Here is a 24,811-nt window from a genome sequence, read left to right as displayed (position 1 = left end):
AAAGAAGAACTCAAACTATCCCTCTTCGCTGATGACATGATTATATATTTAGAGGAACCTGGAAATTCCACCAGAAAACTCTTAGAACTCATAAGTGAATTCAGTAAAGTAGCAGGTTACAGGATCAATGCCCATAATTCCAACGCATTTTTATACATAAGTGATGAATCTTCAGAAAGAGAAATTAGGAAAACTACCCCATTCACAATAGCCTCGAAAAAAATAAAATACTTGGGAATCAATCTCACAAAAGAGGTGAAAGACCTCTACAATGAGAACTATACAACACTAAAGAAAGAAATTAAAGAACACCTTAGAAGATGGAAAGATCTTCCATGTTCTTGGATAGGAAGAATTAATATTGTCAAAATGGCCATACTACCTAAAGTGCTATACAAATTCAATGCAATTCCAATTAAAATCCCAATGACGTACCTTACAGAAATAGAGCAAGCAATTATGAAATTCATCTGGAAGAATAAGAAACCCAGAATAGCTAAAGCAATCCTTAGCAGGAAGAGTGAAACAGGGGGTATTGCAATACCAGATCTTCAACTCTACTACAAAAACGGCATGGTATTGGTACCAAAATAGAAAGGTAGATCAATGGTACAGAATAGAGGACCCGGACACAAACCCAAATAAATACAATTTTCTCATACTAGACAAAGGTGCCAAAAATATGCAATGGAGAAAAGATAGCCTCTTCAACAAATGGTGCTGGGAGAATTGGAAATCCATATGCAACAGAATGAAACTAAACCCATATCTCTCACCATGTACGAAACTAAACTCAAAATGGATTAAGGACCTTGGAATCAGACCAGAGACCCTGCAGATTATAGAAGAAAAAGTAGGTCCAAATCTTCACCTTGTTGGTCTAGGATCAGACTTCCTTGACAGGACTCCCATAGCACAAGAAATAAAAGCTAGAATGGACCACTGGGATAGATTCAAACTAAAAAGCTTTCTCTCAGCAAAGGAAACTATCAGCAATGCGAAGAAAGAGCCTACAGAGTAGGAGAATATCTTTGCCAATCATACTTCAGATAGAGCACTAATCTCCAGAATCTATAAAGAACTCAAAAAACTCTACTCCAAGAATTCAAATAATCCAGTCAACAAATGGGCTAAGGAAATGAATAGACACTTCACAGAAGAAGATCTACAAGCAATCAACAAACATATGGAAAAATGTTCAACATCTCTAGTAATAAGAGAAATGCAAATCAAAAGCACCCTAAGATTCCATCTCACCCCAATTAGAATGGCGATTATCAAGAATACGAGCAACAACAGGTGTTGGCGAGGACGTGGGGAGAAAGGTACACTCATACATTGCTGGTGGGGCTGCAAATTAGTGCAGCCACTCTGGAAAGCAGTGTGGAGATTCCTTAGAAAACTTGGAATGGACCCTCCATTTGACCCAGCTATCCCACTCCTTGGCCTATACCCAAAGGACTTAAAATCAGCATACTACAGAGATACAGCCACATCAATGTTCATAGCTGCTCAATTCACAATAGCCAGACTGTGGAACCAACCTAGATGCCCTTCAATTGATGAGTGGATAAAGAAACTGTGGTATATATACACAATGGAATATTACTCAGCCATAAAGAATGATAAAATTATGGCATTTGCAGGCAAATGGATGAAATTGGAGAATATCATGCTAAGTGAGATAAGCCAATCTCAAAAAGCCAAAGGACGAATGATATTGCTAATAAGTGGAGGATGACACATAATGGGGGGAGGGAAGGGTTAGTGTTAGGGTTAGAGTTAGGGTTAGGGAGGGGGGCAAGTATGGAGGAAGGAAGTACTGTATAGAGGGTAAAGAGGGGTGGGAGGGGTGGGGGGAAGGGAAAAAATAACAATGAATCAAACAACATTACTCTATGTAAATTTATGATTACACAAATGGTATGCCTTTACACCATGTACAAACAGAGGAACAACATGTATCCCATTTGTTTATAATAAAAAAAAGACATGAGTTTTTGATATGTTTTCCTGTGTGGTCAGCAAATCCAGTGCTTCTCCTAATGCCTGCAGCTCATGGGATCCCTAGCTTGGGGGCGACCCTTCTTCCTTAGGTGAGGCAAAAGATGGAGTGTAGACTGTGAATAGCAGGAGTTAGGATAAGGGCTGGAGTTTCCAAAAGAAAGAACGCAATCTTTAGTATTCACAGCTATGAGAGAGAGAGGAGAGACAGATGTGGAGAAAAATGTAGAGATGAGAAAGGAAGGGAGGGAGGAGAGAGAGGAGAGAGGAGACAGAGAAGACAGTACCACTTCTGGGTTGCCACCAGTAGTTTTCTTTTAATTTAAAAATCGTGGCCAAATACACTTAATACAAAATTTACCATGTTAACCACTTAAAGGGCCCAGTTCATGGGTATTAGTACATTCTCCACCATCTGTCTCAGCTGAAACTCTTTCCCTTTTAAATATTAACATCCCAGGGCCCACCTGCCAGCCCCTGAAAATCAAGGTTCTGTTTTCTCTGTGTATGTCACTACTCTGCAGACTGCCTTTAAGAGAAATCACAGGATGTGCCTTTCTGTCCCTGGCTTACTTCACCTGCATGTTCTCAAGGTTCATCCACAGGGGAGCAGGTGTCAGAATTTCCTTCCTTTATAAGACCGAATAATATTCTGGCCACAGGAAGTCTGAAGTGGTGGAGGGTGAAGGTGCTGGCACCTCTTCCTCCACTCTGCTCCCTGATTAAGCCTGCCTTGAAGGTTGATAGTGCAGAGATTTTCTCCAACGTGGGCAGTGGATTCCCCAGCACACAGATGATCGTAACAGACTCAGAACCAGGAACAGAATTCCAGCTGTGCCTTGGACCCGAGGTTCTGATCCTGGCCCCACCACAGGCAACACGGTCCTCTTGGTCTCCCCTGAGGATGGGAGGCCAAGTTCAAGATGGACGCTTTTGAACCAAGAGAGCAAAGAATGTGCCTCTCCCACATGCACAAGATGCAGCAGTTCCCCAACTAGACCAGACCATGATGGGATACCCCACCCCCAAAAAAACACTTTCCTGGTATCAGTCCTCTGGCAAAACAAACTTCTCCATCCTACATCCACAAACCATTGTCCCCTAAACTGGTCCCCTGCCACTCATGTCTCACCTAGCAAGGCACATGCAGGGGTCTGACTTCAGGGTGTCCAGCACCTGAACCTGGACCTTCATCCAGCTCTTCCCTCAGATCTCTGCCTCCTTCACTGAGTCCAGGGCCCCAGACTTAGCCTGGGAGCCATCCCAAGCCTCCTGCCAGGGCTGAAGATGTCTCCTTCAGAGACGGTCGACTTCAGGCACCATGGCTCCATATCTAGATCAACCAAGTGTGCCCACACTGTACACATTAGTCCTTTTTCTGTTGCTAAATAGCACAATGCTGCAGACTGGTTATCTTTCAAAGAAGAGGGGTTTGTTTGGGCTCGGGGTTCCGGAGAAACAAAATTGAGGACTGGATCTGGTGATCTGGTGATCCAGTTCTGAGGGGTTCTGAGGCAGTAGAGGGCATCACCCACTGAGAGACGGGGAATGTGTGCACGTCTCCGTTCCTTCTGCTCTCTCTCGCCCTTCCTACAAAGCCACCAGATTCACCCATGGGGGCCGTACCCTGATGACCTCCTCTAATCTCAATCACCCCCTGAAGCTCCCATCTCTAAACACCATAGTCAGCTTAAGTGTCCACCCTCTTTGTAGCTCACGATGGGGATAAAACTCCAACAGGAGTTCCAGGGAGGACAAAGCATATTCAAGCCACGGCACTCTATTACTAAGAAGCACACTCTGTTCCTACACTACAGACACCTGCTCCTTCTTGGGTGTGTCCCATGGTCATCCATCACTTTGGGAAATCTATGATGCTGCAAATGCTCCAAGCAAGAGAGGAACTGCCTAGAACCCAAATAAGATGTTCTTATAATTCCATGGCTTACGCTCATCCCTACTCAACTGCACCCAGCCACACTTGGAAAACGGCCTGCCATGGGCACATGAGAGCTCTCTCCCAGCATGGGTCACCTGGAAACTCACCAGAAACAGCCATTCCACCTTCCCCCAGGACTATCCCTCCAACCTCAACTTCTGTATATTCCCTGTGACTGAACATAACAGGTATGTAACATAGATTGGACTTCACTCCCCAAGATGGTGCTAGATTTCTACATGAGGACTCTTTTTATTTCCAAACTATATAATCCCTGCTCAAACCAAGGTGCCCTGCACTCTCAACACAAGGTCCTTTATTTTTTAAAAATGGAGTTCCTGAGTGACATATAGGTGACTCATGTGTCTGGTCTTCCCAGAGGCTCACAACTGAGGTGCAGTTCTCCCTTTAGATTCTGAGACTTGACACTTTCACCTAGTCTTTCTTTCATTAATTTGTTTTTATTCTTGTGTTTCTTCTTCAGATACTTGTTAACTTTCACATGCCTGACAATTTCCTGGGCAAATTTGGAGACACTGTGTTGAGCACAACAGAGTCCCCAGTTCCTGTGCAAGGAGGCAGCAGGCAATGGATATGGTGGTTTTATATGTGAGTAGTCTTTCGAGAAAATACATGCTGGGATGGAAAATGAAGATAAGCAGGACCAGTGGATGGGTGGGAGGCACTACCTTATTTTGAAGGAATAGGAAATGTGTATAGGGCACCTTCTGATCTGAGGCCTAAAATAAGGACACAATTAAATATAGTACTATAAATGCTGTATATAAATCTAATAAAAAATGATACTAGGCTACAAAGATAAGAGTGTGTATGGGACAGAAGAATCTTAAGTTATAACGCTGGTTGCATAGTAACTGTTGTGGGCTGAATATTTATGTACCCCTAGCATTCACCTGTATGTCATCCTAACCCCGCCATGTTTTGGTATTAGAAGGTGAGGCCTTTGTTGGGGGTGGGGGTCGTGATTAGGTCATGAGAATGGAATCTTCAGGAAGGAGGGGTAAATGTGAATCCACTAGTCTTTTTGTTCGAAGTTGAACTTTTATCCTGTACCTAAGGCCTTAGGAGCTGCACCCAAAAACAGCTGCTTTGAGATAAGTATGAAGTCAGGCATGGACTCACACGAGCAGCCCGTGTGGTCAGCTTTGGACTGAGCCCAGCTCTGCAGAGCACTTTGACCAAAGTCATCTGCACCTGCAGGTTGTCCTGCTGTGGGCTGTGGTAAGCACCAGGCACCATGTACATGAACACCGCAGCCCCGCAGAAGAGTCCCACGATTGTGAGGTGCGAGGAGCAGGTAGGTGGCCAAGGCCTTGTGCCGGGCCTCCTCCGAGCGCATGCGCAGAACAGCCCACAACACATGGCCATAGAAGGCGGCAATGAGAGAAAGCGGAAGCACGAGGATCAGCACTCCCGAGGTGGACAGCGCCCGCTCGTAGGCGGAGGTATCCGCACAAGAGAGCCTCAGCAGGGCTGGCTCCTCGCAGAAGTGGTCCACGGTGCGGGAGGCACTGTAGGGGAAGTGCAGGGTGATGGAGGTCTGTGTGCAAGCGTTGAGCACACCTGCCAGCCAGGAGGCGCCCACCGTGAGCAGAAAGTAGCGTCTCATGTCCAGAAAGTAGCATGTGGGGAGATAATAATCACAGTACATAGGGAACCAACCATAGGACGCCCTCGGCCACACCCATCAGTGTCAGGAAGAATACTTGAACTACACAATCCCCAAGGGAGATGGAACCTCCGTGCAAAAAGTGTGATGCCATCTCGGAGAAGGTGACCAGAAGGAAGTGAAGGTCCAACAGGGGAAGTAAGTCGAGTGGAAAGTACTGGGTGTCTTGAGGCAGTGGATGCATTCTGATCAGGAAATAAATGGGATGGTGTGGTCCAGAAATTCCTTCTACAATCACCACCAGAATAGGAGGCACTAGTGTGGCCCTGAGAGACTGGAAAGGCCACAAGTGTGATTTCTAAGGCCGGTGGATGATTTATAGCGCTCCTGCTTTGTTCAACATACTTTAGCTGCTGAAAAAGAAAAAGCCTTTGGCAAGAAGCTTTAGAGGGGATGGCAACAATATTTCACCTCCTGCCAACCACCATTGGTCAATAGTGGCTTCCTGCAAGTTCTCTCTTGGGAAGCATTACGATATGAACTTAAGTCAGAAGGAAATACGCCATGACTTTTTACCTTCTTGCTAAAGCATCAGATGAACTTATGCTACAAGCATGCAATGAACTTATGACAACCAGGTACTGTCCACTGTGAAAATGAGCAGCCACTCACCCTTGCAGCAGATAAGACTTCCCAGTTCCACTCCCCAAAGCCACCACCCTCCACCTCAATCATCCTGGGGTCCCCAGAATCAGGGTAAATGCCATACTAACAGGGGTAAAGACTGTAGCCAGTAGTTTGTTCACGGCATGGCAAAGCAGGACAAGAGAGAGACCTCACTGTGAGAAACTAAAATTGGAGAGTTTGGACTAAGAGAAGAAAACAAGAGGTCAGTGGGAAGATCACCCAAGAATATACTTCTAATTTTTTCCTTTGCAGTTATCAATATCTAAAACATCGTGTATTTTATTTTTAACATTCATCGTTCACTCCCCCTGCCCACCCACTATTAAAATACAAGTTCACTGAAGGTAGGGAATTTTGTATGCTTTGTTCTGTCCATATTCCCAGTATCTAAAACAGTGACTTATTAGGGATTGTATAAGAATTTATTCTACAAATGACTATAGCATACATGCACATATATATATATATATATACACACACACACACACAAGTAAACACTGTATCTGTAAGAATAGAGAAAATGATATTCATCTCTGGACAAGAGGACTGTGAGACTATGGTGGGAATGAGGGTAGTTTACTGAATTTGTAGCACTGAATTTGTATCTATGACTTAATGCCCTCCTATGCCCCCAAAGTTTTTAAACTAAATCCTTGAAAGCAAGTTGTAGGGAAATGTGCATATATAATCTGATTCTATTGGTTATGTGATCACGGAGAACAGACTGAAGGAAAGTTGTTTTTAAGCGTCCTGCTATCTCTACAGTCTATGGATCCAAGAAAAGTCTCACCTCTAACATCACCCCTGTAACTGATCTCTAATATCCCTAGCCCCGGGAACTTACGGCAAACCCATCCCACAACTAGGCCCTGCTGTATTTCACACCTGGAACTGGTCTCTGCCCACAGCCCCGCCCCCAAAACTAGGGTCCACCCACAGTCAGCCTCCAAGCCTGGGCCACCCCGCCCCGCCCCCAGCACTGGGCCCGCCCCTGCCCCGCCCCCGGAACTCGTCTCCACCAAGGGCAGGCCCCGCCTCCCGGGTCCGAGGCCTTTCACGGCCTGCTGCCCGCCCACCGCCCCGCTCCTCCACCAGGCCCTCGCCCAGGACAGAGCCCGGCCCCGCGGCTGACCCAGGCCAGGGCACAACCGCGCACATGCTCACTAAGAAAAACGAAAACGCCTCGGTCCGAGAACCGGGTGCGCGATCAGGATCCCCGCCCGGCCCACGCACTCCCAAACACCCACAGGACCCACTGTCTGCAGCTGACAGCCCGAGGCCGGAAGTGGGCTCAGACGGCCCTCCTTACACCGGAAGCGGAAGCGCGGGGCGGTGCCGTGGGAGGAGCCGCGGGTCGCGCGCCAGGGAGTAAGGCCGGTCGTCTCCGCGAGTCGGCGCGTTTGGCGCTCGGGAGGGGCCGGAGGCGGTGAGCGCCGGGAGGGGCTCGGGTGCGAGTCCAGGGAGGGGCGTGGGCCGCGGGCACCCCCGGCCGCCGGCTCGGCGTGCCCATCCCGGGAGCCCCGCTTCCTCCCTGAAGCCTCAGGCTGTTCGCTGGGGTCAGCGCACAGCTGCCGTTGGCCCCAGGTGGGACCCAGCCGTCGCCTCGCGGAGCCTCCGCGTCGCCCACACCCGGGGCGAGTCTGCAGACGTTTGGGTTGTAGATCGGGGCTGGGGGCGGTGCTGCCGTCCTCTCGCGGGTGGAGGCCAAGGACGCCGCTTACATCCCACGGTGCAGCCCCCCACAACAAAGAGTTCTGGTAGTGCCAGACTGGGAAGCCCTGCTGTACGGCCTTGCGGGCTCTCAAGTTCTGAATGAACTGCTTAAAATTCAGCTGAGTCACGTATAGGGCCTCTGAGTGACAGGACGTTTACGGTCTGGAGTCACCATAAAAATCTTTCCAGCCAGATGGGTTGAGCAAGTCAGAGTATACACATGAAGCTGCTTTCTCTCGTCTTGAGCACATGTCTGGATAGGAATAATGTGAATCCAGTCCGGCCAACAGGCTGGGCTCTTTATTACATGTTAAGTTAATAAATACAAAAAAAGAAGAAAAAGGAGAACAGAGTGGTTTTTCAGTATCTAACAACAGTATTACTCCCTGTAAAAGGCATCAAAAGCAATCTTTGTGCCTTCTTTTTTCCCCCCCCAGAGGAGAAAAGCATCGTTCAAATTCAGGTTTATGATGAAAGCAGCCTCAGTGATCCACTGATCCGTGGAATTCAGTGTGACCAGGTGAGTACTATGAGGAACTGAAGAGACTCCTAGACAGGATGGCCTGTGCACCTTTTCCTGTCCTTCTGTTGTACCCAGAAGAAGGCACTAAGAGTGAAAGGATCTTAAGAAAAATTATTGGATGACTTATATTCAGGGGAAGGATTCTAAGGTGTGTATGTAAATAAGTAAATATAGTTAAGTGCAAATAAGCACACAACCATGTAAGTAACTATAAGCATATGTAATTATTTTTTGTATGCCCTAATATCTAAAGTATAAATATATAAAGTATTTATGTGTATTTGTAGTGTTATTAGTCTTCCACCTAAGGCTACCAGGTGTACTTAGCAGCATTCATCAGGCCCCTCCCATTCTAAAACCTATAAATTCTCCACAAAGCTTCATAATACAGGGGGGGTTTGCAAAAGAGATGATTTGAACCTCCTTGTGTTAGTAACAGAAATTTAAAATTGGGTTGAACAGCAACCAGACGTATTTTGAGCAAGTGGATTTTTTTTTTCCTGCTGAGATTTAAAACATTTGGGAAAGGCCTCTAGCTGTAGCTCAGTAGTAGAGCGCTTGCTTAGCACCTGTGAGGCACTGGGTTTGATCCTTAGCACCACTTAAAATAAATAAATAAAGGTATTGTGCCCATGTACAACCTAAAAAAGAATTTAAATTAAAAAACATTGGGGAAAATGATTAAGCAACAACTCATAGATTGAAAGGTAAGAAACTTATTTTTAAAAAAAAGATGTTTCTTCATACTTTGCCTCCTAATGGGAATTAATTTGTTTCTCAAAACTTCTGAAATAGCCGTATGGCCTATTCATAATGCCGAGAATCTCAAATTATCTTATTTTGATTATAGGATTTTATTAATTATGTGTGTGTGCCTTTCTTATTCTAGCTTTCTTGTAACATTGTTGAGGGATGTTTGCTTAACACATCATATATATTCTTTGAGTACATAATTTAGGGTGACCAGCTATTCCTATTATTCGAGACTAAGGGGTTTTCCAGGACATAGGCACTCAGTGTTCAAACCAGGACAATCCTAGGCAAACCACAACAGTTGGTCACCTCCATGAGCCAGGCCCTGATCCAGATGCAGGGAACCCTGGAGAACCAAAACTGACCTGGTACTACCTCCCTGGAGTGTCCTTTTTAACTGGGAAGATGAGTTTAAATGAGTGTTTGGGACTCAGTGTGAGTGGACAGGAAATCCTCTTGGTAAGTACTGATATCTACCTCGAGAGCTAGAGGTGGGACTGACACTAGCTAGTTGCAGAGTTAGATAGGTGAGGGGCCTGGGGTGTGTTCAAGAGACCACTGCTTGTCAAGGGAACAGCATAAGGAAAACCTCTGAGCAGGAGAGGACCCAGCACAGTCTGAACAGGAAGACAGGGATGAGGAGGCCTAGACAGCAGAGGAGAAAGGGTGTATGTCAGAAGGCAGACTCTAACCTGGCCGGACTTCTCTGCTGTGAGGCCAGTGTGAGGACACCAAAGACCTAAGAGCAGGAGGGTGGCATGATGGGCGTTGGCTCAAGCTTGTGGGGTGAAATGGACTTCAGGACTCCAAAAGATTTGAAACAGGCAGGGTAGGAGTTGTTAGGGAGCAGTTTGGGAACCCTCTGTGTGTCCATGTTCCCATCCTTACCCACACACCCCTCACTGCTTTCATCTTTTGGGTGCACAGAGGTCACCCAGACCTCCACAGCTGGTTCCAGGGGGTTATATTTTGTTCTACAACTCCAGGGTGAAGAAGAAGCATTCCATATACACTGCTTTGTACCTCGATTTTTTCCACCTAAATTTTTGGAGATAATTCTGCCAAGACCTAGAGATCTCTTTGGATTTGGGTATTTTTTCTGGCTGCACGTTTCTTCATTGTATGGACATCCCATAGCTTGTTCAACCAGTTCTCTTTACATAGCCATTTGTGTGTTTTCAGTCATTCACTGTTATTAGCAATACACTGTAGCTGAGCATGGGTGCACACCTGTAATACAGGCTACTTGGAAACCTGAGCAGGAGGATTGCAAGTTCAAGGCCAGGCTCTGCAACTGGGGAGACCCTGCCTTAACATAAAAAATAAAAATCCTGGGGATGTAGTTCAGTCCTAGAATGCCTCTGGGTTCAATCCCCAGTACCAAATAAATAGTAATAATAATTAAAATAATGCCACCATGAATAATTATAAATGTCTTTAGTACTTGTGTATCTTCAAAATAATTCCTAGAAGTCAAACTGGTAAGACCGAGTGAACGTTTCTGCAACTTTTCCTAATGATGGCAAGACTCCTTCCACAGCGGCTAGGCCGAGCCACGTTTGAGAATGCCTTTCCATTCAGCCTCATCCACACAGGCTGTGGCCCCGAGTCTTTGCCAGTAACACAGATGGGGGATAATCTCAGTGCAGCTGTGGTCTGCATTTCTGTCACTGTGGATAAGCGTTGGTGACTGCCAGGGGCATCATCCTTAAGGTGGTGGTGGTGCTGCATGAGGAAAGGAGACAGTGAGTGACTTTGGCAGGGTTGAGGGACAGAGACTGGTAGCACGGAAAGAAAACCATGCTTGGCGCATAGGGTGTTTCACTGCTGAGGATCCTAGACCCAGCTTGAATGGAAAGAGGAAGAACTGAAGGGGACGGATGGCCAGAGACCATCAGAGTGGACAGCTCCTGCAAAGCAGGAGATGGGCCCCAGGATGGAGCTGCCAAGTGCAGCCTGAGAGAAGGGGAGCCTGTGCCTTGTCTTAGAGGGAGGGAGGGAGGCAGGGCAGAGTGAGGTCTGGGTGGTGAGACTGGAAGGTAGAGTCCTTGGGAAGTAGGAAGCAGGAAGGTACTGGAGAGTGAGGTGATTGTGCCGCATTCTAACAATTAGAAGGTAATCACTCTGCATTGACATCAGTCACTGCAGAGAACAGTAATCTTATCATCTCTCATGGGTGTTATGGATCAGGAATTCAGGAGCGGTAGGATTGTCTGAGGTTCAGCAGGCTTCCATCTGGGGCTATGCCCATCTGCAGGCTCCACAGTGCTCCAGGGTCGTCCAGGGCCTCCCTGGTGTAGCTGGCAGGTCAGTGCTGGCTGTCAGCAGGCCTCAGTTCCTCTCCACCTAGGCCTCAGGCAGGGCCTCTTGCGTGTCTCCCAGCATGGCATTCGGCTTCCCCTGGAGCTAGCAAGCATGCAGGAGCCTGAGATGGAAGCTGCAATGCCTTCTAGTAGGACCTGATCCCCTGTTGCCTCTCCAGCAGTCTGGGTTCACAGGTCAACCCTCATCCAGTGCATGTCAGAGGCCACCCAAGGGTGGCCACCTGGAAGCTGGTTGCCTTAGAAGGAATCTGAGCTTTTGCAAGACTTCCAGGGATGTGACCAGTGTGAGTGCAAAGCCACGTGGGCCTGTGGGATTGTCCCACAGGGTTGACAGCTCTGCTCATGTTGATGAGCTTATTTGTCTAGAGGTGACCATATCACAGTCCTTGTGCAGGCTGGAATGCCCAAATGTGGCTGCAAGCAGGTGGTGATGGATCTGGCTGGCTGCACTTCTGCTGGGCCATTGTGAGGCGCCATGAGGGGTGAGGATGTCTGTTGACAGGAGGGATGGTGAAGTCAAGCTGGGTGAGCATGACGTGAGGAGAGGAGGTGGCTCATGACAAACAAGGAAGTAGGAGAGGGTGGATGGAGGCCTGGTGTGCTTCCAAGTGGTGAGAGAAAACGCGAGTGAACAGCAGAAAAGAAAGAAGCTGCAGCAGGGCAGGGGATGGCCATGGCACGTGGAAGGGGGCAGCAGGCCCTGGAGTTGAGGCACCCCTGATGCCATGAGGGTCCCTGCCATCAACTACATGAGGTGGGACCAGGGGCTAAGGCATAATGGGAGTCGGGGCAAAGTCTCAGAGAATGAGAGGTCGTAGCTGGGAGGCTTGTGACAACAACTGGGGTGGAAAGAGTGCCAGGAGACTCGGTGAAGCCACAGTTCTCAAAGAAGGGTGGCGCAGTGACATGCTGGTCCTACCCCTGGGGGCAGGAAGACATGTGCCATGCTAGGCTCTGCCGTTGTGATCTGCAGTCTGTTTTCATCCACCCTTCCTTGCTCAAATCTCCCTCCCCTGCTCAGGCCACAGAAGTGAAATTTCTCTTCTTCAAGGCAGTCTAGTCTTTCCTCCCTTTAGCTGACCATAAAGAAATTTTCTGACCTACCTTGTCTGATAATAGGTCATAAGACTCTCCTCATTCCAGAGGGCTTCTGCCCCGTCCCCTGCAGGAAGGAAGGCTCTAGAGAGAGGCCAGGAAGAATCTGATAGACAGGCCTGGCTGGGTTTCCCTGCTTGATCTGTTAGTAGTCATGCCTCTGCGGTGAAGTCTGCATAAAAATCCGAAAGCTCAAGGTTCTGAGAGTTCCAGATAGCTCCACGTGAGAGGTTCCTGGAGGCGAGCAGTCAGAGAAGGCACCCCTTCCCCATCGCTCCCCTGTGCATCTCTTCATCTGACCTTGTGATACCCTTTGTAATAAACCAGTAAGTGTATGTAGGTGCTTCCCTGAGTTCTCTGAGCCACTGAGTAAATAAATCAAACCTGAGGAAGGGGTTATGGGAAACCCAGTTTATAGCTGTTGGTCAAAGCTCAGAACAACCTGAGACTTGGGGCTTGTGTCTAAAGCGCCCATGATGGTCTTGGGGATGAGCCCCCAACCTGTGGGCTCTGACATCATGTCAAGGTAGAAAATGTACAAACCGAGTTAGAAGAGACTTAGCTGGTATCCACTGCAGAACTGCTTGCCTACTTGTTGGTGGGGAGAAATCCATATATCTGGTGTCAAAATTCCATCTTGATTGTGGTGTGAGAGTGAAACAGTTGATTCTTTTTTTTTTTCCCGACATGCAACCTACTGAGCAGAATAAAGACCAAGTGTGGACGACAACTTGTATTTTGAAGGTGGGCATGATGGACAGGCTAAGAAAGTCTTGTCCTGAGCAGCTCCAAGAGGGAGAGAGGCTGTGCAGACTTTATGTCTCCTGTTTATTCCAGAGTGCTGTCCCAGTGCCCTGTGGGAACACGTGGAAGGTCGTGTTTCCCCACCACCCTGGTGCAGAAGCTTTGCTGTTGGAGTTACAGGATGGCGGCCACTGTTCTGCCCCCCACTTGTGGTGAGTCATGGGGTCTTGGCAGCCTCAGTGTCAGGCCTGAAGGCCTGCAGCCCACAGAGCTGTGCTGAAGGGAGGGCCAACCCGGTGAGGTAGATGTGGAGCCCAAAGGCCCTGGGTCCAGTGGAGCAGCTCTTGGGACTTGGGTGTTGGTTTGGGTGTTCGTGCTGTCACCTGTATGGTGAATATGTGGGAGTTTTTGAATCATACCCTTAATTCTTTCTGTAAAGTTGAGAAAAACAGTGATGTCCTCAGAACCTCAGGATACTCACCTGTGAAATAGGAAGCATCTCTTCCTCATGTGCATTCAGACCTTGGAGCCCTTTTTCTGACCAGGGTGAGGCAGAGCTTTGCCCTGCTTTTTTGTGAAAGGTGCCAGTGGGTACCTGGGGCTGCGTGTCTTATATCACAGGTGAAGCACAGGTGGGTGGAGAAGCCCAAGGGTGTCGGAGCGCTGGGCCTTCTGGGTTCTTATGACTCGTTTCTTCTCCCCCAGATCAGTCCTCCCTGTACCCAGCCACTCATAGGAAAGCCTGCAGAGGGGAGGAGGGGCTGCCTGGTGAGCTCCTGGCCAGCTGGTTACAGGTGAGTCAGCTCCTCCTTTTTCCCTGTCACCATTCCTTTGGCAGAACCTGGACTTGTTTCCTTTAGTGGCCTGGAGCCTCACATCCAAAGCAGGCCCCTGGACATCACAGGATCCCCGGGCCTCTGAGGAGGGTTCAGGGGCTGCACAGGAAGTGTCCATGTATGTCAATTCCTCCTGCGTTTTCAAAGCCCCCTCTGAGGTCCATGAGTACAACACATGCTGCTGAGGGTTGAAGGGGAAGCTGAGAAAAGATGACCATGTCCTCCTCTCAGACAGCCTTCGATGGCTGTGGGGAATCGCTCACTCCTTTACCAAGGATTTCTGCTCAGCCCTGGAGCTGAGGGAAGGAAGACTCCAGGTGCGCAGTCGGTGGGAAGAGAGTCACTCTGTAGCACTGCGCCTGGCGGTGGACCCAGTCGACAGATGAGCACTGAAGGCGGGGCCCAGGCCTGCCCACACGTCTCATGCTCTGGTTTCCTGTCCCTGGATCTGTCGTCCCTGGGCCTCTTCTGGTTGGTATTGGTGGGGTCCATGGCAAGCCACGATGTTTGTGATCGTCTAGGACCTGGTCACCTTCGAGGATGTGGCTGTAGAGTTCTCCCAGGAGGAGTGGGCATTACTGGACCCGACTCAAAGAACTCTGTACAGGGACGTGATGCTGGAGAACTGCAGGAACCTGGCCTCACTCGGTAAGCCCAGCGTCAGCCCTGCATTTATTTAATGGCTCAGGTAGCAAGATTTTCCTTTTATTCTGATTTTTTTTTTATGTAAAATTCATACATCACAAAATTCAGCAGTTGAATTATTTCAAATGTACAGTTGAGTGGATTTTAATAGACCGCACTGTAATGTCGAGACATTCATCACGCATGCTCTGGTTTGACTCCGGTGTGTCCCCCAAAGGTTCATGTACAGGAAACTTGGTCCCCAGTGAAACAGTACTAAGGTAGTGGAACCCTTAAGAGGTGGGGCCTGGTGGGAGGTGAGTGGATCAGGAGACACCGCTCTTCAAAAGGATTAGTGCTGTCTCTTGGGAGTGAGTCAGGTCTGGTGGACCATGTTAGTTCTCTCAAAAGTAGGTTATTATAGGGCTGCGGTTGTAGCTCAGTGGAAGAGCACTTGCCTAGCATTTGTGAGGCACTGGGTTCTATCCTCACCACCACATAATAACAAATAAAGATGTTGTGTCCATCTACAACTAAAAAAGAGTTTTAAAAAGCAAAAAAAGTAGGATAGTATAAAGGGAGGCCACACCATGTGCTTAGTCCCATCTCTAGGTAGCCGGTTCCCTTCCTGCTTCTCCCTGTTGTAACAGCCACAGAGACTTCTCTAAAGGCCTGCACCATGATGTTTCAACTTACAAAATTTCAGAATCATGAGCCAAAATAAACCTCTTCAGCTTATAAAGTACCCAGCCCCAGGTATTTCTTTATAGCAAACTATCCTATTCCTTTTAAGCATTACCTTTTCCATCCATTGCTGCTATAACCATTAATCTGATTTCTGTGTCTATGGATTTGCCAACATTTCACATAAATGAAATCATAAAATATCTAATCTTTTTGTGTTTTTTTTTTTTCATGTGACACAGTACTAAGGTTTACAGTTCTGTCATACTGTGTATCAGTGCTTCATTCCTTTTAGTGACTGAATAGAATTCCATTGTATGGACATAATCAGATTTTGTTTATCCATTCATTGGTTGATAAACATTTGGGTTATTTCTACTTTGGGGCTACTATAAATAATACTGCTGTGAATATTTGTGTACAAATTTTTGTTGAAAACACCTGCTTTCATTTCTCTTGGGTGGGAATGCTGACAGGGCATGACATTTCTGTTTGGCTTTTTGAGGAACGATCAGACCTTTCCACACAGCTGCCCCATTTCACATTGCCACGGCCCATGAGGGTTCCAGTATTCTCCACCCCTCCCCTCACTTGTCCTCTGGTGGTAGCCATCCTAAGAGATGTGAGTGGTGTCTCGTTCTGATCGGCATTTCCCCAGTGACTAACTGCTCTGAGCCTCTTTTCATGCACTTACTGGCTATTTGCACGTTTTCTTTGGAGAAATGTCTGTTCAAGTCCTTTACACATTTTGAAATTGGGTTGTTAGCTTTTTTGTTAGTGGGCTATAAAAGTTTATTGTATATTCTGGATAATAGGCTCTTATTCAAAATATAATTTGCAAATAATTTCTCCATTCCATGGGTCTCTTTTCATTTTCTAGATACTGTCCTTTGATGCCTAAAAATTTTAATTTTTATGAAGTCCAATTTACTGAGTTTTTCCTTTTTTTCCTTGCACATCTGATTTCTTACCTAAGAAACCATGGCCAGTGAGTTATGAAGAGTTACCCATGTTTTCTGGTCTTACCTTTGGATTTAAGTATTTGTTTGAGTCAACTTCGCACACGGTGTGGAGGAGTCAGCTTCACTCATTTGCATGTGTGTGTCCAGTTGTCCCAGCACCTTTGTAAGAGAGGCTGTTTTCCCCCATCAGATGGCCTTGGGACCTTGTCAAAAATTAGTTGGCCTCAGGACATCAGGGTTGATGTGCTCTCGATTCTATTTCCTTGTTCTCAGGGTCTGTCCTTGTGCCAGTTCCTTACTCTCTTGCTAACTGTTGCTTTGTGGTAAGTTTTGTGAGGTAATGGGAGTCTTCCTGCTTTGTTCTTTTTCAAGACTTGTTTCCTATTCAAGGTCCTTTGCAATTCCATGAATTCTAAGATTTGCTTCCATTTCTTTAAAAATAACAAGTGGGGGAGGGGAATGAGGATTTGGTAGTGATCGCCTTATCGCTGAGCATCTCTTTGGGTGGGGTTGTCATCTTAACAATAGTGAGTTGTCCAATATGTACCCTTGCGTTGATCATTTTTTATTTCATTCTATTAGAGAATGAATGGCTTCATTGTTTTCTTATTTTGTGTTTGTTGATGAGGTGGATCCTGCTGTGTTGCTCAGGCTGGTCTCAAACCTGTGGGCTGCAGCAATTCTCCTGCCTCCCCTGCCCAGCGACTTCATTGTTTTCAAATTTAGGGAAACCTGGTTTATGACCTGGGAGGGTTCCATGAACGTGTTTTCTCTTGTTGGGTGGGCTGTTCTTCATGCCTTTTGGGTCCAGTTAGCTTATAGGATTTCTCAAGTCCTCTGTTTCCTTATTAACCTCATAACCAGTTATTTTATCCATTATTGGAAATGAGGCATTGAAGTCACAAAGCACTGCTACAGAACTCTTCCTCCTTTCAGTTCTGTGTTTATTTTGAAGCTCTGTCAGGCATGTACTGTTTGTAATTACTGTACTTTCTTGATGAATTGACCCTTTGCGTCTATTCTTGACGAACATGACCTCTCCATTAAGTGGATCCCGTAATGGTCTTTTCCCAAGCAGCCTCTGTGCCACTCAGCATGGCCTCGCCATCTCTTTCCATGGCTTCTGTGGGCAGTGCCTTTGTCAGCCCTTTTCTGTCCTTTCACTTTCAACATGTGTCTTCCCTGTAAGGGAGCTTCCTGTAATAGCACAGCATGTCACTGGATTATTTTTAAATGCATTCTGCCAAAGTCTGCCTTGGAATTGGGCCTCATCCTTTTCATTTCTGTGGTCCCTGATGGAGAGCCTGCTGCTGCTTGTTCACCATCAACTCTCTTGCTGTCGGCTGTTGTTTTTTTTTTTTTTTTTGTGCTTGTCATTTTTGCTCCTCTATTTTTCCATAGTTGTTTACTTTTATGTTAAATATTTTCTCCTGGGCCATTTTGATTCCCATTCTTTTGTGTTCTTCAGTGATTTTCTTAGTGGTTGCCCTGGGGAATCACCATTTATGTTTTCATTTCTAACAGTCCAGTTGGATTTAACACCAATGTCTGTCTGATAGTAAAGAAGAGTTTGCTTCTCCATAGCCGTGTTCCATCTCCCATAATTGTTTTGTCTCAAGTTATATCATCATGCATTGTGTACCCATTAAGGTAGATTTACAATTGATCAATTTAGGCCTTTATCTTTAAGCGACATGAGCAAAATAGGAAAGTTGCAAATCAAAACTACATTGTCATTGACTTTTATATTCACCTCTGTGTTTACCTTTACCTGTGTTCTTTAATTTTTTTTATTTTTTCCAGGGCTGGGGATGGAATCCAGGGTCCCTTGAGTGCCAGGCAAGTGTTCCCCCCGAGCCACACCCCAGCCCTGCCAGAGTTCTTCCTTTGTGTGGCTTGGGGTTACTTTGCTTTGCCCTTGACTTGGCCTGAGGGGCTCCCTTAGCCTTGTTTCTGCAGGGTAGCTGCACTCCAGACTTTGGGGACTTCTCAGAGCCTGACTCCCCGAACACCTTTTTCCCTATTTTTTTCCCAGGCTTTTTGGTTAGTACTGGTTCCTTTGCTTCTACTGTTTTCTCTTGCTCTGGCAGGACTGACTGATAACATTAGCTGTTTTAGTCAGTTTTTTCACTGCTGTGACTAAAGGACCCGGACAGAACAACTATAATGGAGGAAAGTTTATCTGAGGGCTCACAGTTTCAGAGACCTTCGTTCGTCCGTAGAAGGCCAGCTCCATTCCTCGAGGTTCGAGGTGAGACAGAACATCATGGCAGAAGAGTGTGGCAGAAGGAACCAGCTCACAGGGTGGTCAGGAAGCAGAGAGAGACTCCATTGGCCAGATACAAATATCTACCCTACCCCAAGCCTTGCCCCAGTGTCTACCTCCTCCAGCCATGCCCACCACTGCAGTCACCACTCAGCTAATCCCTCAGGGATGAATTCACTGATTGGTTTAAGACGCTCACAACCCAATTGTTTCTCCTCTGGCCTTCTTGCATCATCTCACACGTGAGCTTTTGGGGGACACCACATCACACCATAACATTGTCCTTAAATCTGCTACATGTGGAAGGTCCACAGCGCATTTGCCCTAGGGATAGTTTTCTGAGAGACCAAAGAGGACACCTGGAGATGGGATGTGAGACAAAGGGTTAATTGAGAAAGGCCGGCAGGGAAGGTGCAGTGCAGCAGGCTGGGCGGGTCGCACCTTCATCCCTGCGGTGCTTCCTGCAGTGATGCCTCCATCCCTCACAGCGGCTCCAGAAAGCAGCACTTCCGTCCCTTGCAATGCTTTGTCCTCGCCACAGTGCCCTCAGTTCCACACCAGTTACCACAGGGAGAGGGGTTTATGGGCTAGACTACAGAAGCAGTGGCATCACTGGCTAGCCTGCTCTGTCCCTGTAGGACCAGCACCCAAGGAACTTGGCATGCATGTAAGAAAGCAGCTTTCTACAGGTGACCCTAACTTACCCTAATTCCCAGTGTCCTTCAGGATATTGTGTATCCAGACATTCCAGCTCAGACTCACCCCATTGTTCCATTAATTTGGCTAGGCTTGGGGAAGGGGTGAGGGGCACTTCAGGGGCTGATGTTTTTACTCTTCTTCTCTGCAAAAATGACACATGTCCCATATCACAAGCTCGGACCTTAGAGTTTGGAGTTAGACAAGTAAGGCAGGCCCTTGGAGCCAGTCCTGCAGGAAGCCCACAGGCAGGTCAGAAGAAACCACCAAGTAGGTCCATTCTTCTCCTCCATGAGTAGTACTGCTGGCTGTTGTCTTCACAGCCAAAGCAGAGAAGAGATCAGCCTGGTTCAGTTAAAATGTCATAATGCTCTTACCAGATCTAGCTCTTTTTTTTTTTTTTTTTTTGATAGGCATTCAACTGATTGCTGTAAACCTTTTTTTTTTAGATATTTTTTTACTTGTAGATGGACACGATGCCTTTATTTATTTACTTATTTGTGGTGCTGAGAATTGAACCCAGTGCCTCACACAAGCAAGGAGAGCACTCTTACCACTGAGCCGCAACCCCAGCCCTGCTGTTAATATTTGATAAGTTTCCAGAACTCCAATAAAGATGATTTTGAACATTTTTGCATTTTATTTATTGTTTTTTGCTCTTGGAGTTCCTTCCTCCACTGTTCTCATTGTCGTCACTTTTCTCCAGTCTTTCTTGAGTGCCTCTGTGTCCTTGGGTCTGTGAGGGTTGGGAGTACCATGGTGAACGAGGCAGACAGGATCCGCCTCCTCGTGAAGCTGTCTGTCTAGTGTCCCCCTGTGCAGTGAGACTCCTGTCGAACCTCAGTACTCGGTAAGGGCCTCTGAAAGGTGTATCTGACGCTAGCCTGGGCTTTTGGAGCTATTTAAGCCCTACCATCCTGAATATTGAGTCAAGGATATGATGCTCAGGGTTTAGATGAGATCATTCCACTGATTCTGAAGCCACGCTTTTCCATCTTCAGAAGTGTTGGCTTTGATTTTCATGGAGTTGCCTGTCCTGCGAACAGTCTCCCGCATCATGTGTATGTTCTCCATGAATAGGGTGTCGTGTTGATAAGCACAGTTTGATCTCCCAGTTGGAGCAAGAAGACAAGGTGGCGACGGAGGAGAGAGGGATTCCTCCCAGCACTTGCCCAGGTGAGCACCAGGTAGATAGCAGCCCTCGTGAGGAGCAGTGGTGGCCAGGGACTCCAGAGTTCAGAGTGTTAGCAGAGAAGTGTGCGAGGTTACAGAGAGGGACAAGGGCGTTTCTCGTGCCCTCTCTTTCCTGTCAGTTTTGCATGCATCATCTCGTACTTCACTTTTGCTCTGGGAAGAAACTAAGATGCAGCTCTTTTCTGAATTTAAATCCCACATTTCATTTCTGATAAAACCTTGTTTTGTCAGTCTTTTATTAATCTCAGTCTTTCTAGAATTCTTTAATTAGTGCATGATAATTCTACATGGTTCTACATGGTACAATATGGTACATGTACATAACATAATTTGATCAACTTAATATCCTTCCCTTCCTCCCTCCCCCTGATCCCCTTTCTTTATTCTACTAGTCTCCCTTTTCTTTTCATGATTTCTTCTATAATTTTTTTCGGTCTTCCACATTAAAATTGTTTTTTTAAAAATTAAGACCTAAAATGTCCATAACAAAGCCCCCTTTATTGCAAACCTCCTCAAAGACCACCTGTACTCAGGCATGCATTTTACCATTTCTTTTCCTCGTCAACATAAATTTCTTTTCATTTTGTTTCAGATTTGGAGACTGTACTTAAAACCAAATGGCTAACTCCTAAGAAGCATGTTTTTAGAAAAGAACAGACTAAAAGTGTAAAAATGGTAAGACAACAATGGATGACTTTTGGTTTTCCATAGTGGAAAAAATCCCATCTTAGAAAAGAAACAATAACCCAGACACTCATTGTGGAAAGTGTTATTTATACTTGAGAAAATGGTGTCCCTAGAGAGAAAACTGTGTTGTGACTCTGGAGAAAAATGTAAGTTGACACCTAACTTGTTTCTTCACTGAGAGTTCTCGCAAATAATTATTTCACTAAATATGACTGAGGTATTGGCCATTTGAAACAAATTGGTCTTATAGTCTCAGAATTTATCAGAAATTGTCTAGTGAATATAAGTACTTTGGCAAAGCATCTCTGTTTTTTAACTTCCAAGGACTCAAACTGATCAGAATCCATATATAAGCACTGAAAGTAGCAAAATTGATGTAGCAAAATTCTTGGGAGAGAGATTTTATATACAAAGATAAAATATTGAAAATATTGTAAGTTATAGTTACCTTTCCCCTCTCAATCAGCAGGAAAGAAGTCATCGTGGAGTGAAAATCAATGAATGTAATCAGTGCTTTAAAGTCTTCAGCACCAAATCTAACCTCACTCAGCACAAGAGAATTCACACTGGAGAAAAACCCTATGACTGTAATCAATGCGGAAAATCCTTCAGCAGCAGGTCTTACCTTACCATTCATAGGAGGATCCATAACGGGGAGAAGCCCTACGAATGCAATCACTGTGGAAAAGCCTTTAGTGACCCCTCATCCCTCAGACTGCACGTGAGAATTCACACCGGAGAAAAGCCCTACGAATGTAACCAGTGTTTCCACGTCTTCCGCACCAGTTGTAACCTCAAAAGCCACAAGAGAATCCATACAGGGGAGAACCACCATGAATGTAATCAGTGTGGCAAGGCCTTCAGCACCAGGTCCTCTCTGACTGGACACAACAGCATTCACACAGGGGAGAAACCATACGAGTGCCATGACTGTGGGAAAACCTTCAGGAAGAGCTCCTACCTGACTCAGCACGTGAGGACCCACACGGGAGAGAAACCCTATGAGTGCAACGAGTGCGGGAAAGCCTTCAGCAGCAGCTTTTCTCTGACTGTGCACAAGAGAATACACACTGGAGAGAAACCCTACGAGTGCAGTGACTGTGGGAAGGCCTTTAATAATCTCTCTGCCGTTAAGAAGCACTTACGAACTCACACTGGAGAAAAACCCTACGAATGTAACCATTGTGGGAAATCTTTCACCAGCAACTCCTACCTCTCTGTGCACAAGAGAATACATAACAGGTGGATATGAGTTGCCATGAGAAATTACTGTGGAAATTTCTACAAGAAAGCACTTGACCTCTCACCCTCAGACAGCCCGAGAGAACTCACACCAGATAAACAAGTTATCTGTTTCTGCCTGACAAATCATTCCCCAAAACTTTTGACTTATAACAAGAAGCATTTATTATTTCACAGTTCCCATAAGGAATTCAGGAACAGTTTAGCTTTGTAGTTCTGGCTCAGGGTCTCGTGGGGTTTCAGTCCAGATGTCAGGCAGGCTGTGGTCAGCAGGTCAAGATGGCTCACACATGCCTGGAAAGTCGGTGCTGGTTGTTGACAGGAGACTTTCAGTTCCTGACCACATAGGCCTCTCCACGTGGCTAAGTAGCTTTACAGTGTGGCAGCAGGTTCCCCCCAAAGCAAGTGATGCAAGAGAGGGCCACTGAAGACACCATGTCTTTTACAACCTAGGTGCAGAAGGATATGTTTTCACCTCTTTCATGTGGAATTGGTTACACAGACCGGTTGTGATGCAGTGTGGGAGAAGATCACAGAACAGGGTACCTGGAGACAGATCACGGAGAACCTTCTCAGAAAGTTGCCACGAAATTAACGAAGAAAAAGAGCCTGTCCTTTTAATCAGTATGAAATCGCATTGAGTAAGCTCTGGTTAATCCACTCTGGAGAGAAAGCTTGTGAGTACAACCTGTGAGGTAAAGCTTTCAGCTCACACTCACTCCAATGTGCCCTAAAGATTATGTACTGGGAAAAACCTGAGGAACGGAGCAATGATAGGAAACCCTCAGTGATAGCTCCCAAGGGAAAAGCCCTGTGAAGGTCATCAGAGTGCTCGTACTGTAGGCACAGTGAGATCACACAGCAGAGGAAGACTCACAAGAAATGTGGAAAGCGCTGTAGCACAAATGTCCACATTACCATCACTGACCACAAGACAGTGAGGTACCACTCGCAGTGACTGTGGAAAAGCCTTGAATGTTCTTTTCTCATTGTTTTTTTTTGTACTAGAGCTTCAACACAGCCTCCTGCATGAGCACTCTACCACTGAGCTGCACCCCCAGCCCTTTTTTTTATTTTGAGACAGGGTTTGCCTCAAGCTTAGAATCCTCCTGCCCCAGCCTCCCACATAGCTGGAGTTAACAGGCGTACACCCCACACCTGACTTGTTCTCTCACTTTTTAAAAGACATGAGAATTTATTCTGGAGAGAGAACCCTATTGGATATCATTGGAATTGGAAAACCTTCCATTTTCACTCAGTATGAAATTTACTAACACGAAGAACAGGGAAAGCCTTCAAGGATGCCTCATGTCAGGAACAATATGAAAATTCTCCCTGGGGGATAAAAACCTTCAGAAGTACTAATTTTGGAAATTTTTCCGTGATTCCTCTCAAGAACTCACTGGTGGACGCCCAGGAGTATAGTCTGCTGCACAGTTTGGCCTCAGCTCTTCACAAAGGACTGCAGAATAATCTGTACTGGAGGCTCAAGTGTACAAAGGAGTGTCGAGTTTCCTTTGCCAGCATCTCACCTGCAGGCCGGGCCACCAGCTCATTGGTTTTTCAGTCTGTTTTCATGCAAACATTTGTGTCTATCATTTTCCTAAAATGAACCCTAAGTTGTGTTCCAAAATTTTACTGCAATGTATTTATAATATTACTCATTAAAAAATCAATGTGTTGCATATTCAAAAAGCTACTTCTGAGTAGCTCCCAGATGCTTTCATCTTGTCATTTCCAGCATTTTTTTTTTCAAAGTGGCATTTTTTTGTCAGAATTTGTGGACTTTATGAAACTTATCTTCTCTTTTTATACTTGTGTGACAGCTGCTGGTAGCTTCCTTCCCAACATCCGTTCTCCCCTACTGAACAGTTAGTCAGGTTGTCGATGGGCAGTATTGGGAAAATCATCTGCCAGCCTCTCCTAAAGCCCAGGCCGGCTTCCTTCCATTCTGCTGGAGCGGTGGGCAGGAGTCGCACTGAGGCTGGAGCTATCCTTTTCTGTTCATCCGACCGCACTTTCTCTTGGAAAGGTCTGGAGTGGGAAGGGTTTCAGGGCGGGGGGGGGGGGGGGGGAGGGTATTTTTTGTTGTTTTTTTTGACCATGTTGACAGCAACAGTGCAGCAGAATTTTAAAGAATTTTTTTTAAATGCTTTGGGTTCCTCAAGAGCCTCTGGCTGCATCAGCTAGGGCTGCTTATTCTTGAGA

At 46.3% G+C, this 24,811-nt stretch overlaps 1 protein-coding gene across 4 annotated transcripts; it reads left to right on the top strand.

The window, feature by feature from the left end:
* Positions 1–7,352: 7,352 nt before the first annotated feature.
* Positions 7,353–24,388, top strand: ZNF558 (zinc finger protein 558). Of its 4 annotated transcripts, none has more exons than XM_079115223.1 (9): positions 7,353–7,686; positions 8,411–8,493; positions 12,742–12,994; positions 13,506–13,624; positions 14,118–14,206; positions 14,770–14,896; positions 20,561–20,656; positions 21,267–21,349; positions 21,831–24,388. In XM_079115223.1, the coding sequence occupies exons 4-9, from the start codon at positions 13,594–13,596 to the stop codon at positions 22,611–22,613; spliced, it is 1,209 nt and encodes a 402-aa protein (XP_078971349.1). In that variant the 5' UTR covers positions 7,353–7,686; positions 8,411–8,493; positions 12,742–12,994; positions 13,506–13,593; the 3' UTR covers positions 22,614–24,388. The 4 variants fall into 4 exon arrangements, with proteins under 4 accessions (XP_078971349.1, XP_078971346.1, XP_078971348.1 ...); XM_079115220.1 differs by having other exon boundaries at positions 21,828–24,388; XM_079115222.1 differs by having other exon boundaries at positions 12,693–12,994; positions 21,828–24,388.
* Positions 24,389–24,811: the final 423 nt, after the last annotated feature.

Source organism: Sciurus vulgaris (genome assembly GCF_902686455.1).
Source record: "Sciurus vulgaris genome assembly, chromosome: 16".
Classification (NCBI taxonomy): Eukaryota; Metazoa; Chordata; class Mammalia; order Rodentia; family Sciuridae; genus Sciurus; species Sciurus vulgaris.
This window is presented reverse-complemented; position numbering and strand designations above follow the sequence as displayed.

Excerpts from the sequence above, each read along its gene's own strand:
- ZNF558 (XM_079115221.1), top strand. The coding sequence starts at position 13,594 with ATGGCGGCCACTGTTCTGCCCCCCACTTGTG. Across the intron at positions 14,207-14,769 it reads TCCTGGCCAGCTGGTTACAG|GACCTGGTCACCTTCGAGGA; the intron begins GTGAGTCAGCTC and ends GTGATCGTCTAG. Across the intron at positions 20,657-21,266 it reads TCCTCCCAGCACTTGCCCAG|ATTTGGAGACTGTACTTAAA; the intron begins GTGAGCACCAGG and ends ATTTTGTTTCAG.